The 17674-nt window shown below is 50.0% G+C and overlaps 1 protein-coding gene across 4 annotated transcripts in view; it reads left to right on the forward strand.

Moving 5' to 3' along the window:
• The first annotated feature begins 776 nt into the window (after nucleotides 1-776).
• The window catches only part of MXI1 (MAX interactor 1, dimerization protein), a 79869-nt gene continuing 62971 nt past the window's right edge, over nucleotides 777-17674 (forward strand). Inside the window, exons 1-2 of one of the 4 annotated variants that reach the window (XM_072739995.1) lie at nucleotides 15640-15752; nucleotides 16049-16130. Coding sequence is in view for 1 of the 4 variants with exons in the window: in XM_025993434.2 (XP_025849219.2) it covers nucleotides 957-1218 (262 nt within the window). In the remaining 3 variants the exon portion in view is untranslated. Of the gene's footprint in view, nucleotides 1219-3087; nucleotides 3269-3396; nucleotides 3460-15639; nucleotides 15753-16048; nucleotides 16131-17674 lie in introns of those variants that run through there. The other 3 variants (XM_025993434.2, XM_072739991.1, XM_072739996.1) reach the window with 3 other exon arrangements.

The following is a 17674-nucleotide window of genomic DNA, read 5'->3' on the forward strand; positions in this document are numbered from 1 at the left end:
TAGGAGTCTTCAGAGCCAAAAGGCAGAATTCAGCTGGGATGGGGGTGGGGGTGGGAGGGTCACGGGCTGCCATTTCTGCTAGTCCGTCAAATAAAAGGGTGCCAGGTGTGGAGGCACCCCAGCGGGAGCTTTGCACAGCTGGACCAAGGCTGGGAAGAGGACTTGTGGAGCGAGATGCTTACATCTCCTCCCCCTTCCTGGAAAATAACTTTGCATTTGAAGGGAGAAAGAGTGAGTAAATCTGTAACTGGGATTTGGCGGCCTGGGGATTTCATTTGACCCCGCGAAGGCGCATGCCTCTGTGGCTGTCTGTGCGTAGGGGCGTGTGAGCTGGGGGTGGGAAACTTCAGGTTACACGTGATGGTTTTTTTTTTTTTTTTTCCGGATTGGGCTTTTATTAAAAAAAAAAAAAAAGGAAGAAGAAGTCATAACTACCATTTAATGTGCGAGGCATTGTGCTGCACCATTTACGAGGTCTTATTTTTATGTGAAGACGAAACCCAGCTCACTAGTTTGTTTTTTATGCAGGTCCGCTCGGGGCATCGACTATTTTTTCCATTCGTGTTGAAATACAGTGCTCGGCTCTGAGGTAAGATTTGGGTAGAGGCGGGGAGGGTGCGGGCACGGGCAGGGGGCGGTCCCTGCCTCGCTAGTCTCCACCTTTTATTTTGACCGGTCCGCGGGCGACAGGCTCGCGCTAGGACCCAGGCGCCAGAGCGCCTCCGTCCGTCCTGTAGGTTCATTCAATCTCCCATACACACAGACCCACTGCGAGACCGACACACACTCACACACACTCACACGCACAACTGCACGCAGCGAGGCTCGGGAAGTCAGGTCGCCTGCTCGCCTCGGCGCCTCCCCCGCTGCAGCCAGCCGGGTCTCCTCGGGGACCGGAGCTCGGCCGGGCCGCGCAGCCCCGCAGGAGGACGAGCTCGGCGGACCCCGGCTCCTCCATGGGCAAACGCGGGCGGCCGCGCAAGGAGGCGCGCTGCGAGGGCGCGGGGCTGGCCCCCGCCGCGCCCCCGGCCGCGGCCGCGCCCCAGCCCCCGGCCCAGCCCGAGGAGCCCGCGGGGGCCAAGCTCAGGTGCCCCTTCTCGGACATCTTCAACACCAGCGAGAACTCGATGGAGAAGCACATCAACACTTTTCTGCAGAACGTGCAGATCCTGCTCGAGGCCGCCAGCTACCTGGAGCAGATCGAGAAAGAAAACAAAAGTAAGTTTGGGGGCCCCGGCTCCTCCTCGGCGCCCGGCTCTTTCTTCCTCAACCACTTGGGCGACCCCTGTCGCCTGCTCGGCCCGCGTCCCCCTCCCCCCAACACACACATCCAGCCCTCGGCAGTAAAGCCGATGACACCGGAGAAAGGACACGCACGCACAAAGCTGCTAAAGATGTAACAAAGACGAGCGGGGGGGGGGGGCGAGGGGGCCTGTCGGTGCGTCCGTCTGTCCGTCTCCCCGAGGCTGGGACGACCGCCGGGTGGACAAGCGGGGGAGTGTTGTTTGCTGACAACTGAGCCCAGAGCTCATCTCTTCGAGGTCGCCTTTCTTCCTCCCCCCCCGCCCCCCCGCGCCGGAGCCTTCTCGGGCAGACAAGTGTTGTTTTTCTGTTGCTCGTTCCTGGGTGGGGTGGGGATTAGAAGCCGAAAGTTGGAAATGGTAGGCAGAGCTCAGCGGTTCGAGGGGAAAAAAAAAAAAAAAAAGCACACACAGAGACACACACGACAACAATAACAACAACCACAACAACCGAACAGCCTCCGCGGCGTGGGCTCGGTCCGGCCGGCTCGGCGGTGCTTCCCCCTCCTGTCTACTGTGCTTCTCCCTCCCCGCCCGCAGCAGGGCTCGGGCCATCGCGTCCACGGATACTGTACCCCAGCACCTCCGTCGCCCTGGGGTGCCACCGCCCCCCCTCCCCCAAACAGGCCGGCTGGGCCAGGCAGCGCCAGCAGCTCGCCCCGGACTCGCCGTCCTGCGCCCGGGAAACTTGGCGAGGGGGACGCAGCTAAAAGGAAACTTTGGGATCTCGCAGGAAACAATAGTTGGGGAAGAAGGTGTGGGCTGTTGTGTGCGGTTTCTTTATTTTCCGGGAGACGACTTACGAGTGAGCGCGCCTGGCGAGGAAGGCGAACGCCTGCCTGGTGGATTTCTGCTGTCCTCCTCCTCCTCCTCCTCCTCCTCCTCCTCCTCCTCCCCCCCCCCCCCCCCCGCCGATTCAGGTGGCGAGCAGGGCTGGGGGCGGGGGTGCTGGGAGCCCCACCCGGCCTGGCCTCCTTTTTGTATTTGTTTGTTTCATTTTTGCCCCTGCCCGCTGGGTCCCCGGTCCTCCCAGGCAGTCGGCTCGGCGTCCTAACGGGGGCACGCGTGTGCGATGTCTCCAGCACGGTCCTCACAAATACGAGCTGCGTGAACGGGGAAAGGGTCGAGGCAGATGAACCGATAGACTGGAGAGAACCAGGCTGTTTAATCTGTCCGAACAAGTAGGAAGATCAATGAGAAGAGAGAGGGGGTAAAAAAAAAAAAAAAAAAAAAAAAAAGGTCCGATTGCAACGTGTCAGATCTTGCAACCTCCTCCCCCCAAAACACAACAACAATCCTCAAACACAAAAACACCTTAGTTGACCAACACCCCAGGCCTCCAGGGTGAAAGGGACCGTGTGTTGCCGGCGCAATTGTGCAGCGGCTGAAGGCAAAACCAAGGATTTGTGTTGGGAGGACGGTTGTGTGTGTTCTTTTCTTTCTCTTCTCTCCTGTTTTCTCGGAGTGCCTGGGTTGCGAGAAAGGCGCATCGCTGGCTGTGTAGCCGAAGCAGTTTGCGATTATTCATGGGGGGGGGGGGGGGAGGTGCATTCGTCAGGAGGGTAGTTTCTGAAAAGCCAGAGCTGCTGGGGAGCTGGGTGAAGACGTGGTTTTGTTTGGTGTGTTTGCTTTTGTTGGAGGGGGGAGGGGCGTGATTTCTTTGGCTACCCCTCACCCCCGTCCGGGGCTCTCCGGAGCCCGTCCCGTGGTGCCGACTCTGGGGGGGGTGCGCCAAAGAGGGCACCTTGGCAGTGTGTGGCAAGCCCGGCCCCCTCTCCCTACCCCAGCGTGGTGTGCTAAGGAGGCGGCTGGAGCTTCCACCGCGTCCCGCCGCCCCCCCGCGCACCCGCAGACAATCGCAGACCTCCGCCCCCCTTGCCGCCTCCCCCGAGCCGTCCCCCGCCGCCCCGGCCGTCGCCACCTCCTAGTTCACCCCGTGCCGGGGCTCCGGCGTGGCCACCAGTCACGTAAGCAGAGGGCCGGGCGCGCCGGGCCGGGCTACCCCGCGCGGGGCGGGCCGGCGGCGGGGAGCCGGGCGCCTGTGGCCGGGGAGCCGGGGGGCTTCGTCCCGGAGCCCTTCCCGAGCCGCCGCGCTGCCAGCCCCGCAGCCCCGCCGGGGGGTCGGGAACCTCCGCGCCCCAGCCGGAGTCAACTTCGTGTGCGTAATCAGCCCCTCGGCCCCGCGGCTCCCCCCTCCGGCCGGCTCCCCGCGGGAGTATTTTTAGCTCCCTTGCCTCTCTGTGCCGCCGCTGTGTGGCTCTGCATGACGTGATGCCAGCGGCCCCCAGATTTCCCCGAGAGCGCGGGGCGCTGCGCCTTGCCCGGCTCGGCTGCGGGGACCTCGCCGGCTCCAGGCCCTCGCCCCCTCCCCAGCAGCTCTCGCAGGCGAGGGTGACCTCCGGCAAAGTGCGCGCGGCCGGCCCCGGGGCCCCTATTAGGCCCCTTGCAACCGGTAGCGGCCCACGGGGGCTGCTTTGCCCTCCCCACTTTCGCCCCCCCCCCGCGCCGGGTCTCGGTTTCCTGGTACGGAAAGCGGCGGGCCCTACATCTGCCTCGGTTTATCGGGGGCGCTTCCTCGCGCTGGCGGCGCTCGCCGTTGTTTTCTGCTGCTGCACACAATGCCCGCGCGTCACGGCGGCCCGCGTGTGCACAGCAATAACGCGAGTCGGGGGGCGGGTCGTGCGTGCGCCGGGCTCGGGCACTGCGGGCCGCTCGGCGCGCGCGGGGTTGTTTTGCTTCGGAGCCCCGCTTTCCGAAACGCTGACATCATGCAGTCGTTGGGGGAGGGAGGGGGGCCGGGCGTTCCGATAGGACTCCGGCATTTCTCAGGTCCCTGGTTTTTGGAAGGAAGCAGGGATCCTAGTTGTTCAATTGTTATTACAATGAGAGGGGGCTCAAGCTTTGGTTTTTTTGGGCAAGTTTTTTTTTTTTTTTTGTTTCCTCTTCTTTTTTAGGTCACTCCTGCAAAGGGCAGTGCTGGCCGGCTCAGGTGCACAACCTCCCCGCCTTCATTTCAGCCAGTTCCCCTGTAATCACTTGATCTCAGTTTCTCCGCCTCCTCCTCCTCCCCCTCCCAGCTAGAGACACATGGTTTCCACATGGAGACAAACTTCTTTCCTCTGACTGGACTTGACCTAGCTGCGCGGTTCAGCCTATCGCCGGCTGCGGCTCTCTCTGACGTCACGCGTTGCTGAGGCCAGAGACTGGTGGGTGGGGCCAGGAGGCCAGCCAGGAAATCTCTGGGAGCCGTAGTGTGGCCAGCTGGTAGGATCCCGTCTTAAAGGGACGCTCTTCCCCCCCCCCTCCCCCGGACGTGTGTCAGCCTTGATTCTCCATTTCGGGCTCTTGTGAGACCTTCCCAAAATGCACCACTAGACCCTGGTCACGAGTTCACACGTTTCGTTTTCACTGTTGTTTGCGAAGTACTTACTTGGCAGGAGCTTGCCGTATTTTCCATTGTTGCCAGAACTGCTTTTCATTGCCTCTTTGAGGTTTCCGTAGTAGGAGTGCTCCCCAAGCTGTGGCCGCAGGGTTCAATTATTCCCAGCAGATCTGGTGAATCTCCTCTGGGGGAAGGTGTTCAAATTAAGTCCCCCACTCCCGACTGCCTGCTCTGTGCAAGGCCAGGATTCCCAGGGACGTGCCAACTGATGGGAATCCTTAAGGATCTCACAGGTCTCCAGAAATATTCATCACGGAGGCGAGGACCGGTTATCACAAAGTCAGAAGTTGTATGTAAATCACTTCTGGCATCATCTCCTATATCCATTTGGGGTCCAGTGAAGAGGTGGCAACTTAGAACTGACTAATAATGGGAAAAATCTTTACTTCCTGTTTTGGAAAAAAAAGGTTAAGACTGAAAGGGAAAAAGAACCAGATTCACAGAAGAGCTGCTCAGTGGGCAAGTAGAAGCTTCTGTAACAGGTAACATCCAGAGGATAGAAATGGGCTTCTCAGTGTCTGGGGAGGATAGCTCTGGGGGGCAATGGTTAAGATAGAGATGAAGGGGTTACAGGGGAATAGAAGGCAGGCACTGCTCCCTGGAGTGGATTATCTGCGTTTGAGGGTGAGGTGCTTTCCTAGGGGCATGGACAGGCCAAGGAGCAGCCTCTTCCTCTTGATGGAGGAAGCTGCTGCTTTGTGGTGTCATATGGCCCCACCCTGCCTTCCTCACTTAATCTCCTCTGCTCCCGTCCAGCAGGTCCCCCAGCAAGCATGCTAGGCAGTCATGCCTCTGTACTTGACTCAGACTCTTCCCTGCGTCTAGAATGGCTTCATTCTCTTACTCCTCTGGGGTTATCTGTATCTTACTCACCCTTCAAGACCTAGGTCAGTTCCTACCTCCCCTAGGAAGCCTCCTCTGGCTATTTCTTAATTCAGTGTACTTGAGAGAATGAAAGCTTTACGGTTACTCAGAGCAGAGCCCAGATTCCTCCTTTGCTGCTTAGTGGCTTCATGACTTTGGGTACAAGTTACCTCACCTCTGAGGTTCCATTTCTTTTTTGTAAATTGAGGATAACAATAGAACCAGCCTCACATCGTTGCTGAACAACTAATTGAGATGCTCCATTTAAACATCTAAAGTACCTGGAATAGGGGATCCCTGGGTGGCTCAGCGGGTTAGTGCCTGCTTTCGGCCCAGGCTGTGATCCTGGAGTCCTGGGATCGAGTCCCACAACTGGCTCCCTGCATGGAGCCTGCTTCTCCCTCTGCCTGTGTCTCTGCCTCTTTCTTTCTCTCTCTCTCCCTCTCTCTGTGTGTCTCTCATGAATAAATAAATAAAATCTTTATTTATTTTTTTTTTAAATTTTTTATTTATTTATGATAGTCACAGAGAGAGAGAGAGGCAGAGACACAGGCGAAGGGAGAAGCAGGCTCCATGCACCGGGAGCCTGATGTGGGATTCGATCCCGGGTCTCCAGGATCGCGCCCTGGGCCAAAGGCAGGCGCCAAACCGCTGCGCCACCCAGGGATCCCTAAATAAAATCTTTAAAAAAAGTACCTGAAATATAGTAGGTGCTCAATAAATAGCCTCTTCTCTGAGCTTCACTCATCAGTACCATGCAGACTTCTATTTGATTCCTGTGTATTAGCTTTATCCTCACAGGGAGATAATAGCATCCTAGGGGGAAAGATCACCTATAGTATTTCAGTATATGTCACCATTGCATAGAGTGCATCACTGGGCATACAGGAGATACTTAATATACATTGATTGGTTGAATTGGCTTTTACTGGCTATGACACAGCGATCAGGTTTGAAGGCCGGGGGGACACAGTATAGACTTTCTGGGGACTCGGAGAAGAGTTGGAAATACTGATCTCTTGCAAGGAAAGAGGGTCTCCCATAATCCACACAGACTGCCCCTGCGTTGTAAAGACCAGGGGCTTCAAGGAGATAGTAGGTCAGGCCTGGGTTGTTAAAAGTGCCCACTGTCATCAGCTGTGACCCTGGAAATGGATCAGTTACTAGCTTAGAGAGCAGGGTACTAGGGTGACTTTGCTAAAATTGAGGGCTTTGATGGCAACTAATGTTCAAGCAGGTCACATTTCTACACAGCAGGTATCTTTCAATTCATTCATTCATTCCACAAATATGCATTGAGCATCTACTATGTGCACTTGCTTTTTCCCTGAAAACTCTGTGGGTTGATATACGGTGGGGGTAAAGTGGGATATTTGGGTTTTGGGGCATTGTGTAAAGAACATTCTTAAATCAGGTTTTTTTTTTTTTAAAGATTTTATTTATTTATTAGAGACAGAGAGAGAGAGAGAGGCAGAGACACAGGCAGAGGGGCAGAGGGAAAAGCAGGCTCCACGTAGGGAGCCCGACGTGGGACTTGATCCCCGGTCTCCAGGTTCACGCTCTGGGCTGAAGGCGGTGCTAAACCACTGAGCCATCCGGGCTGTCCAAATCAGGTTTTTATTTTCACTGCATCCTAAATTATGTTCTCAGATTCAACTTTTTTTCCCCTCCAGTTTTAATTATGATTTCTGCCCACTGCTAAATGCCAGAAGTAGACTTTGAAGATATTGTTGTGGCTTTCAGAGTCCCAGAGCTCCCAGGGACTGGGCACCCTGTGGAGGGGACCCAGGGGACCCTTAGAAAATTGGAGAAGTTGAATTAAGCCATTCCTGGTTTGGATGGAAAAAGGAGGTTCCATCAGCTCCAAGGCAAAACAACAGCTGCTCATCGACCTTCCTTTGCTGATGGAAACACTGTTCCATTGACACACCTAGAAATGGGGATTTTTATCTGAGGATGACTGGGCAAGAGTTTGGAGGGAAAACTGAAGAAAATAAAGAGAGTGCCAGCATGTTGCAGCAGCAACTAATTGCTTTACATAGTATCAGTACTGGCTACCATTTTTTGAGCACTGACTATATACCAAGTATGGGGTTAAATATGCATTATCTCTTCCAGTCTTCACAACAACCCCATGATGTGTGCAATTTTATTATCCCATTTTATGGAGGGGGTAACCAAGGTGCAGGGATGTTGAGTAACTTGCCCAAAGGTCATATGGTTTAGTAAGTGGCAGAGCTGAGTTCCGAACCTAGGCCTCTGATTCCAGTCTTAATGATATATGCATGTACACAATTTCCAGCCAAGGAATGAAGTCCAGAGAGGTAAAATGACTTGCTCAAGGTCACCCAGCAACCCAAAGCAGAGCTGGTATTTGAAACACTCTGTTGATTGTTCAAGGTCTTCCTGTACACACCCTGCTTAGAAAAGGCTTAGAAGTGAGGCCGAGGACAGAAGAGCCAACCAGAGAGGTTTTTTTTTTTTGTTTTTCAGACTTGTTCAACTCTTCTGGCCCTAACTCAAGTTTAGGCTCCTAGGAAACACCACCCCCTCCTGCTGCCTTTCCCAAGTCTGTCCTCTGGGCATATCAGAGGACTTGGGCTGTTGCTATGGTACTGGGGCCAACAGCAGGTTCATCAAAAGCCGGGTCTTTTGCCTTTAAAAAAAAGCCCGGCCCTGCAGAAACGAATTGGCCACAAAGATTTGCATCAGTCATTGTGGCTTGTTCTGTTTTAGATCCCCCCTGCCTCCTTACCCCATCCCCTCCTCCCTACCACCACCACTTTCTATAAATACAGTTGAATAAATATTGATTTAAACTGGGTTTCTGGAGGAGAAGCACATGGCTGCCCTGGCCTGGTCCTCACTTAGATACCACCAGTATGCCAGGCCTGACACACTGAACCCCCTGACAGCTCTGGCTTCCAAATGACCCGTTTTGGGAAGGTGAGTTGTGGTTTTGTGGCTTTTGAGTTAAGAGAGAGAGAGAGAGAGAAGAAAAAGAAGTAAAGCAACAATCCAGCCAAGAAATAGGAATCTTCCTACAGAATGAAGAAAGCAGTTTTCAGGCAGATATGGGGGGGGGTTGCTGTGGTAGTTGTGGGGACGTATGGCAGGCAGGCCTTCTGAGCCATTCTCTTGCCTTTCTCATTCTTCCTTCCACTCCATTTGGGGTTTGGTTTTTAAAGGAGGCAGGTAGTAAGACAGAGGGTCAGGACCAGAAGGAGCCCTAGAGGTCACAGAACATCCATCATCCTCACTGTATGGATGAGGAGGCTGAGGCCCAGAGAGGGACAGTGGCTTGCCCAAGATGACACAGCAGAGGCAGAACCAGATTCTTCTGGGGCTCTCACCTGGTGTGAGAATGGATAACAAGCAGAGCCCCAAATTGGGCTTTTGTTTTACAGGTCAGGTGCTTATAAAACTCAGCAATTCTCAAACCTAGGGTGTGTCTGGTTATTGCAAAGGTCATTGCAACATTCTCAATAGTCTTTCAAAATGAAGCTAATTTGAATTTGCTATTTAGAAAAAAAAATTTTTCTTGTACACTGGGGCTGGGGGAAGTAGAAGGAGCCCAAAGGCAGTGACAGTGACAGGATGGCTACCCAAGCCATATCTGAAGAGGAGAAATACAAGTCTTCCCAGAGGGGCCTCCTCTGGGAGTGGTGGGTGGAGCTCCCAGCTCACACTGGAGAGAAGCTTCAATTCCACAGGGATAGACACCTGCTCTCTGGCTCTTCTGCTACTAAGGGGAAGTAATTGTCTCTGGTATCATTGTCCCTGAGTGGCCTGGCTGGAGGTGTTAAAGCTGTCAACAGCTGACTTGATCTCTCTGGCCAAAAATAATGGGAGTTTGCTACCATCCTCCAGAGCTTGAGGCTTCTTCTTTGCTTCCTCATCTTGACAGAGTTGTGCTAGGCCCCTTGCTTGTGAAACATTTTGAAAGTGCAGGTGACCCTGGCTTTGAGCAATCAATCTCCAGGAAATATATGTAAATACAATCCCCCTTTTAAAAAATTTAGATTGGAGAACCTCTCTTTAAAAGGCCTTTGTGGCAAATCCTTTTATAATCTGTGGAATTATGTTGCTTGTCAGGAATTCTCCCTAAATTTGTTTTGTGAATTCTTCACTCATTCATTCATTCATTCGATATTTAAGGAGCACATACTGCTGCTTTATGTCAGGCACTATGCTAGGTCCTGGGGCTACAGTCCCTGCCCTCATGCATGGAGTCTGTACTCTATTCCAGTGCCAGGTTGTAGAAATTCCATTGTCTTAAAGTGAACCCCAAGAATATAGAAGTGCCTCTGGCCTGGACCTTTGTGTCTATGGTTCTAGCCATCATTACAGATGAAACCAAAATTTATCTTAGGCTTCCTAAAAGGAATAGTCCCTCCCTTCCCTGCACCCCCTACCCCTACCCCTGTGTTTAAAATCTTTTGTGTTTTGTATTTGTCCTTGTAATTTTTTACAGATCTTTCTTTTTTTTTCTGCCTGTGCTTAGGAAACTAAGTACCCTGTAAGCAGCCTTGTAAATAAACACATTCCACTCCCAGCTCTTTACAGATTGGGGCATTCTGTACTTGGAGGATGGTCCATACGAGCGTTCCTACCAAGCCCACTCTCCCATATAACATGCCCTTGGCCACATACCTCTTATATCCAACTGCAGCATCTGCTAAGGAAATTTAAACACAGCAAAATTAGAAAGATAAACATAGTGTCCTAGGGGAGATTGGGAAATTCAAACTAAAGCCAATAAAAAGGGATTTGGATTACCTACTATTTGAGATGTTTTACTCTTGTATCTTTATGGCCATTAGCAGGAATACTCGAGTAAAGATGATTTGAGACAATTTTAATACTGTTGTATTAAAATAGAAGGCATGTTTAGGATTGCTCTGTTTGTGGTCATGGGTTGCAGGTGGGGGTGGGGGGAGCTGGGGTGGCTTCTCTTTTTCTCTCTACAGGGGCCCAGAACTGCTTTATGGTATCCCTGTGTTATCTGCCTCTTACCTCCACCACACCTGACCTCCCATACTATATTTCTTGACTCATAAATCTCTGAGTTCTTTGCACACAAGTTTCTTTCATTTCACCAGCTGTAAAATATAGCTCAATTCAACAGATAATTTCTAAAACCTTCCAGGAGCCAAGCCCTGTGCTTCATGCTTTCAAAGTGCAGGAGGTATGGTCTCCAGTTCCAGCTCATATTCCAGTACAAATGATAGACAAATAGAGACCAATAAATAATTCTTGCCTGTCTCCTAGGAGTCTAATACCTGACCGCAAGGGGACTGCTGACAAGTGCAATGTTGTCTCTGTTTTCCAAAGGAATAATGATAATGTCCCCTTTACTGAGCAGTTACTATGTACCAGCACCATGCTAAGTGCTCTATATTAAATCCTCACAAACGTCCAACAGGAGAGTGCTAGAATTATCTTCATTTGTAAATGAGGAAAGCCTCAGCCTTAGCAAGGCTGACTAACTTTCCTAAAGCCACTGCTAACATAGAGTGGAGCTGAGACTCCAATCTAGGTTTTTCTTTCTTCTTAGGAAAACTTAGGCCGCAAGGGGCAAGAGGCTAGAGATGGAATCTGGAACGTTTGAAGTCCAAGCTGAGGGTCCCCTTGGGGATGCCTCCCTGGGGTGACTTCCTTTCCTTCCCACTCATCCTAGGGCAGAGAGAAGGCAGCCAAAACCTTCCAGGACTCTTTGGTATTGACACTAATGTCAGATAAGGGCCCTTCTTCCAAAGGGCAATGGTCTAGGGTGTTGCTATTTGTATGTGCAGTACTACCTGGCCCCTGGGGAACTCACCCAACCAGTAGGGCTCCTGTGGCTCTGCACACTAGGGTGTCAGGGGTGTGAATCCACACCCTATCAGGCTATACTAGGTTTCCTGAAGGCGTTCAAGTTCTAGGGCAACTGGTCTGGCCGCGCTTGGAGCCAAGGGCTTCTGCCAGAGAAGCCAGAGGGGAGAAGCATGTGTGAGCTGCAGAGATGAGCTATAGACCCTGGCTGCCACTGTGACAGTGTGGGCCAGCTGGTTCTGGTCAAGTGATCTCCTCAGTGGAGATCGAGGAAACAAGAGTGATCTTAAATATAACTGGGTTCACGTCCCTTACTTGTTTAAAGCCTTTCAGTGGTTTCTTTCCTATCTCACCCTTACTGTTGAGAGTGAGTGTAGTCCTAGGATGGGCAGCCTTGGCATCTGCAATGGGACTCCCAGGCCCCACCCTAGATCTGCTGAATCTGAACCTGTAGTTTATCACAATTTCCAGGTGATGTGTGTGCTCATTAAAGTTTGAGAAGCTGACCTAGACAGTCCTTGGGATTGCCATGAAACTTCTACCCACCTGAAGCTATCCCACATTTATTATTTATCCTTTGTGCTACCTATCACAATTTATTATGATTTTGCTTGCTTGTCATCAGTGTGTTGGACTAAAATACAAGCACCGTGAGCCCCGGGGTCATGAAGTAGTTTCATTCATTATTCTGTCTTCAGCATCTAGCTTAGTGCACAACCCGTAAGAGATGCTTAAGGAGTATCTGTTGAATGAATGATGAGTTCTCTCTCTTTAGCCTTTTGACCTAGTGTTTCTCAGCAAGGGAGCTACTGGTGAGACCATTTGTGTGCAGATTAGTCCAGGATACTGCAGCCTGTAATACCTTTGGTTCCCTACTCACTAAATGCCAGAACCCCCTCCCCCCAATCATTGTGACACTTATTTCCAAAGCCTCCTGGGGGATGGTATTACCCCTGGTTGAGACCATTGCCCTAACCCAGTTTTGTTTGACTCATCTGATTAAACATACCTTAATGTATGCTGTGGGGTCCCAGAATTAGAAAATCTAAGCTTGAATCTGGTCATTACCTATATGACATTGGGCAAATCTCTTAACCTTTCCGGGCCTCATATGTGAAACAGAGAATCTCTGAGGTGTGCTGAGGAGTTTGTGAGCAACACTGGGTACATAGTTGGCTCTCATCACGTGCAAGCTAGTACACAGATGAGGCATAGTGTTCTAAGCTCTTGGGGAATCCCACTATCCTAGAATCAGAATGCTGGGGCTGGAAGAGATGGCGAGATCACTCATGTCCTTGAGTGATCTTGAGTCCCAAGGGCCTGGTGTTTTTATTCTTTTTTTTTTTTTTTTTTTTTTGGTGTTTTTATTCTAAATGGTGCACCTGAAGCGGAGAACTCAGCCCCCAGGCAGCAGGCTGAGTATGTGACTTTGTAGTTTCCAGGGTCTGGCTGGGCCTAAGAGTGACCTCCACAAGTGTCTGCTGCCTGGAAGGGAGTGGTGATGCCAGTGGGTGGGGGTGGGGGCAGGGGAGCTCTAGCCAGGCTCCTGACAGGGGAGGGAGAGTTACCCAGGACTGTGGCAAGAATGTGGGGCATCCTCTTTAGCAGCAGGGAAGGCCTCTGGCGATCCTCCTTTTATTTTATTTTTTTTAAGGTTTTAAAAGCAAGTTGCATCCACCTTTGAAAGAACAGATCATCGCATCCAAAACCTGATACATGCAACCAAAAATATATACAGTATATTCTTGCTTTTGAATATAGATGCAAACATTTTTAGGAAAATGTTAATTCATGGAATGAGCGATGTTTCAAAAGAATAACATACCATGGCTGAGCAGGCTATATGCCAGGAATGGCTGAAAGTCATGAAATCTACCAGTACAAACGAGTATAACCACAAATTAAAGGAGAATAGTAAGTGGCTAGAGCAACAAATGATGAAATGTCATTTGGAAAAAAGGATACAGGAGGCATATTCTCGATGAAGGAAACTATTTCCATGTAGTAAAGATTATTTACCTGTGGTGGTCTTTTAATTAAAGGGGTGTCATGAGGTTAGGCATATGGCTTGTGCTCTTCACCAGGAAGGGAGTTGATTCTGAGGCCACCTTTTCCTTAGAGAAGAATGAACCTTAAACAGAAAACAAAAGTAGGCTTTGGATCCCTTTGGAATGTAACTTGATATTTAAAGGTTTGGTGCTCCACACATTAAAAAGATCAGAAAATGTATTCTTATTTATTTATTTATTTATTTATTTATTTATTTGTTTGTTTATTTTTAAGAACATGAGTCAACCAGAAAAAGAACTATGGAGATGGGTAGAGAGCACAGGAGAGTCTGTGGGCCTGAAACCTAATCCTTGCTTGGTGGGTTTGATAGATAGCTGCTGTGTGGCCTCAAGTAAGTTACCATACCTCTCCGGCCCACAGTTTTCTCATCTGAAAAATGAAAAATGGAGACTGAACTGAGGAACAAGCTTAACAAGATAAACTTCTATGAAATAAACCATGAAATATTATTTGAGGGGACATTAGCTTGACATGTCCCTAGCAAATTCCCTTTCCAAAATCCAGAACACTTTATCAGTTGCACCCCCAAGTGGGATGGATGCTCCAGGGGCAGCAAGTGTCTTAGAGGTGCCTATGAACTGAGTCCTGCAATGCAGATTTCTTCTTGGATCCAAGTTAATGCAAAAAAGAAGGGAAAGGACATTCGAGAAATTACCACATCCATTATAATCGCCGAAGCAGGCTGCTGTAAGAAAGGCCATTTAATAAAATTGTAAGAAGCCCTTTCCTAAGGGGGAAGAGATAGACCAGGATGGAAGTCAAGTGCAGCTGTTTGAGCCTCTGCCAGTGGCCTGATCTCACCAGAAAACTGAAGTTAAAAACAACAAACTTCCAGATTCAGCGATCTGGGATGAACACTGCCTCCCCCTGCCGTTTCCTCCCGCCCCTTTGTCCTTTCTCTCCCTGTCCCCCCAGCTCGGGCACCTGGGTCGCTCGGTGCTTTTCCGTGTGCTTGGGATGTCAGCCGGCGGCCCTGGCGACTGGAGCCTCGGGAGGCGGCAGCTACCTCTCGGGTTTAGCATTACGTCATCCCTTCTAGACCCAAATTTATCTCGGCTGCGCGCAGACCCGCAGCTCTGAGCTGCCGCTGACTCCAGGAGAGCTTACGCATGAAGTTAGGCAAGGCTGACTCACTGGGCAGAGGCAAAGGTTTTCTGCTGCTCTTCACGTTTTGGGGCCCTGAGGGGGGAGGTGGGAAGGAGAAGGAGGCTGCGGTTGTCGTTTTGGGGTGGAGGATGGAAAGATGTAGCACTGTGACGGTTGTCCTTTAGTAGGAGCTCAGGACTCACCCTTCTTCCTCCGTCTTCAGCCTTCGGTATTTGAAAACCCCCATCCTTAAAGATAATTGCAGAAAGCAGTGCCCTGCGCCACAAGCATTTTGCACTTTCAGGGAAGTTCTCTCAGGCTCCAGGTGTTACCAATACAGTGACTTGGGGCTTGTAACTTAACCTCAGGGTCCCTTCCCCTGTTTCCATCTCTCCTGTCTGCAGAAAAGATGTAATACAGACCAGCCTCCTCCATTGTTCGTGAATATGCAATAAGTGGTTTGGATCCCCCCCCCCCCCCCCAAAAAAAGTCGTTTGGAAATTTGCACTGGGTAAACTGTGACAGAAAGGACTTCTAAGAGTGGAGAGCTTTGCCTTCTGCCCCCCCCCCCCCCCACCGGGGGGATATGGCCCCCATCTGGGCTGTGTTTGTTATAGGCCTGGGGGATTCAGGGGGACTTTTCCCATCTTCCAATGAGGCTACCCTGAGAGAGATCCTTTAGGGAAAGGACTGCAGAGATTGCAGTCCAGAGATTGCAGGATTGCAGGTAAGATTCCAGGTTCTTTGGTCAGAAGACTTTGGAAGCCTTGCTTTTCCTCAGTTTCCCCATCTGCATTTGTAGGGCAAACTGGATTCATTTGAACAAAAGAAAGGCCATAGCTGCCTCTGGGTTCCTCCAGGCTGGGACTGATGCTGAGGGAAGGTGAAGCACATTACTTTGCCGAGGCTAGAGCCCCAAGCTTTGTACTGTGGAAAGCCGTTGTGGCCAGTGGTAGAGCAAGAACTCTAGGAGTCAGCTAAAGCAGGGAGAAGGAAATGGCACCTTTGGTTGACACTGCCCCACTGCCCTCCATCACCATCATCTCTGCTCTTCTTCAACAGATGCAGGTGGCCTTTTTGGTGACTCCTGCCCTACTTTCCATTTCCTCCTTTCCCTCTTGGCTATGGCTCTAAAAGAAGGGCTGGTTAATTCATCTGGAGGTCAACTGTGAAAGGTCTGGCATGGGTACCGAGCATCCAGCTTTCTCTTAATAACCTGCTAGGTCTTATGATCTATGAATTTAAACCCATGTGTATTTTTTTTTGATTGCATGTTGCATGGTTTATCTCCTATTGGGGAGAGTTTTGTCATAAATCTACCTTTTTAAAATTCCTGGAGTAGCCCTTAGCAATTTGGGTTCTAAAGCTTAAGTTGTAGAAACTTTCAACCTTAATAATTTCTGCCTTCCACTAATAGATCTTGGTGAAGAGCTATTTTCTTTTAAATAATTCCATTCTTCCCTTTACCCAGCATGTCCCTTGTCAAGAGTGGTTGTTACCAATACCCAATGGAAAAGCCCAGATCTGAAGTGACCTGGCCAACAGCAGAAAAGGTAAAATCCCTATATCCAGGTTTTTACAAAAAAAAAACAAAAACAAAAACAAAAAAACCCCTCTCCTGTGAATATCTATCATTGTGATATTGTGAACATTTGTCATTTTGGATTTCCCTGCATTCGATGGAACATCTAATTGGTTCTTAAATGTGGTGCCAAGTGTAATATTTAAAAGGACTGGCATAATTTTGCAGCTTTTGACCTCATTGGAAATCTTGTTCACTTTGAAAAAAAGAAAAAAGAAGAGTGCAAGAGAGAGGGCATTAAAATGCAGCATGAATCTCATGACATTTTTAAGAGTAAGATTTTCATTCTGAATGATATTTTCTACAGTAGCCACTGGAATGACCACAGGGAAGGGGAAATTCTCCCCTCACCAAGAGCTTCCTGTTATTTTGGATGTCCACCAGCAGGTTAAAATAATCAGGGTGGGAAAAAGTTATGGATGTTTATACAATTCCCAGCTTGCTCCTAGAGCATTCAACAGTTATGACCCTCTTGCCCTTCCTCTCCCTAGACCAATGGTGCTCAACTGGGAGTGATTTGTGTGCCCCGGCAGACATTTGGCAATGTTTGGAGACCTTTCTGGTTGGTAGTGTGCTACTGGCATCTAGTGGGTAGAGGCCAGGAATGCTGCTGAACATCTTACAAAGCACAAGTCTGCCCCCACCCCCCACCCCCACTCCTGAATTATTTGCCCGAAATGTCAATAACGCAGAGGTTGAGAAACTCTGGTCTAGACTTTGAGGGCTTGTTAGACTGAGGACTTGGAAAGAGAATGGCAGAGAGGGTAGCCACTGGCAATCCTTTAATGTGGTCCCTGCTCTCTTTAGCCACTGCTTTCAGTTGCCTCTCTCTGCAGGAGAGCAAGAGAGGAAATCGCCACCATCACTTCCATTAATTGAGTGTCATATATTAGGTGCTGGATTTTTTTCATTTGATCTTCACAATAAGCCCTACTGACTACAGACTCCTTGAGAGAGTAGGGTCCGTGTCTGTTTTTCTCATTTCGGTACACGTTATATCTAGTACTGTGCCTGGTACATGGCAGGCCCTCAATGTTTGGATAAATGGAGTAATCGTATCCATTTTATACATGAGGAAAACGAAGCCTGAAGAGTCCAGACAGGTAGTGTAAGTAGCAGAGTCAGGATTTGAACTGAACCCTCTGTGACTTCAGCACCAAATCACTTAACCCACCGAATTCCTGCACTTGCAACACCGGAGAGGATTTCTAGCTTCCAAAGTCACTAGTGAGGGCCTGAAGCAAAAAGAAGTTTTAAAAAATACGACTTAAAAAACCCCACGAAAACCAGAACTACGTTATATGGAAACTAAGGTGGAAGAAGGACCTCATGGAAGCTTTCCCTGGCACTGATGAGATCATCTCTTGTTTCTGAACCGTGATCTTGGCTTTTCAAACGTTTTGTTGTGTGCACCAGCCGAACAGCACATTTTGGGATGGGGAAACTAAGGCATGGAAGTTACACGAAAAAGTAGTAGTCGATAGAGGACTGGAACATGGCACTTCAGATAAAGAA

Source organism: Vulpes vulpes, chromosome 15 (genome assembly GCF_048418805.1).
Source record: "Vulpes vulpes isolate BD-2025 chromosome 15, VulVul3, whole genome shotgun sequence".
Taxonomy (NCBI): domain Eukaryota; kingdom Metazoa; phylum Chordata; class Mammalia; order Carnivora; family Canidae; genus Vulpes; species Vulpes vulpes.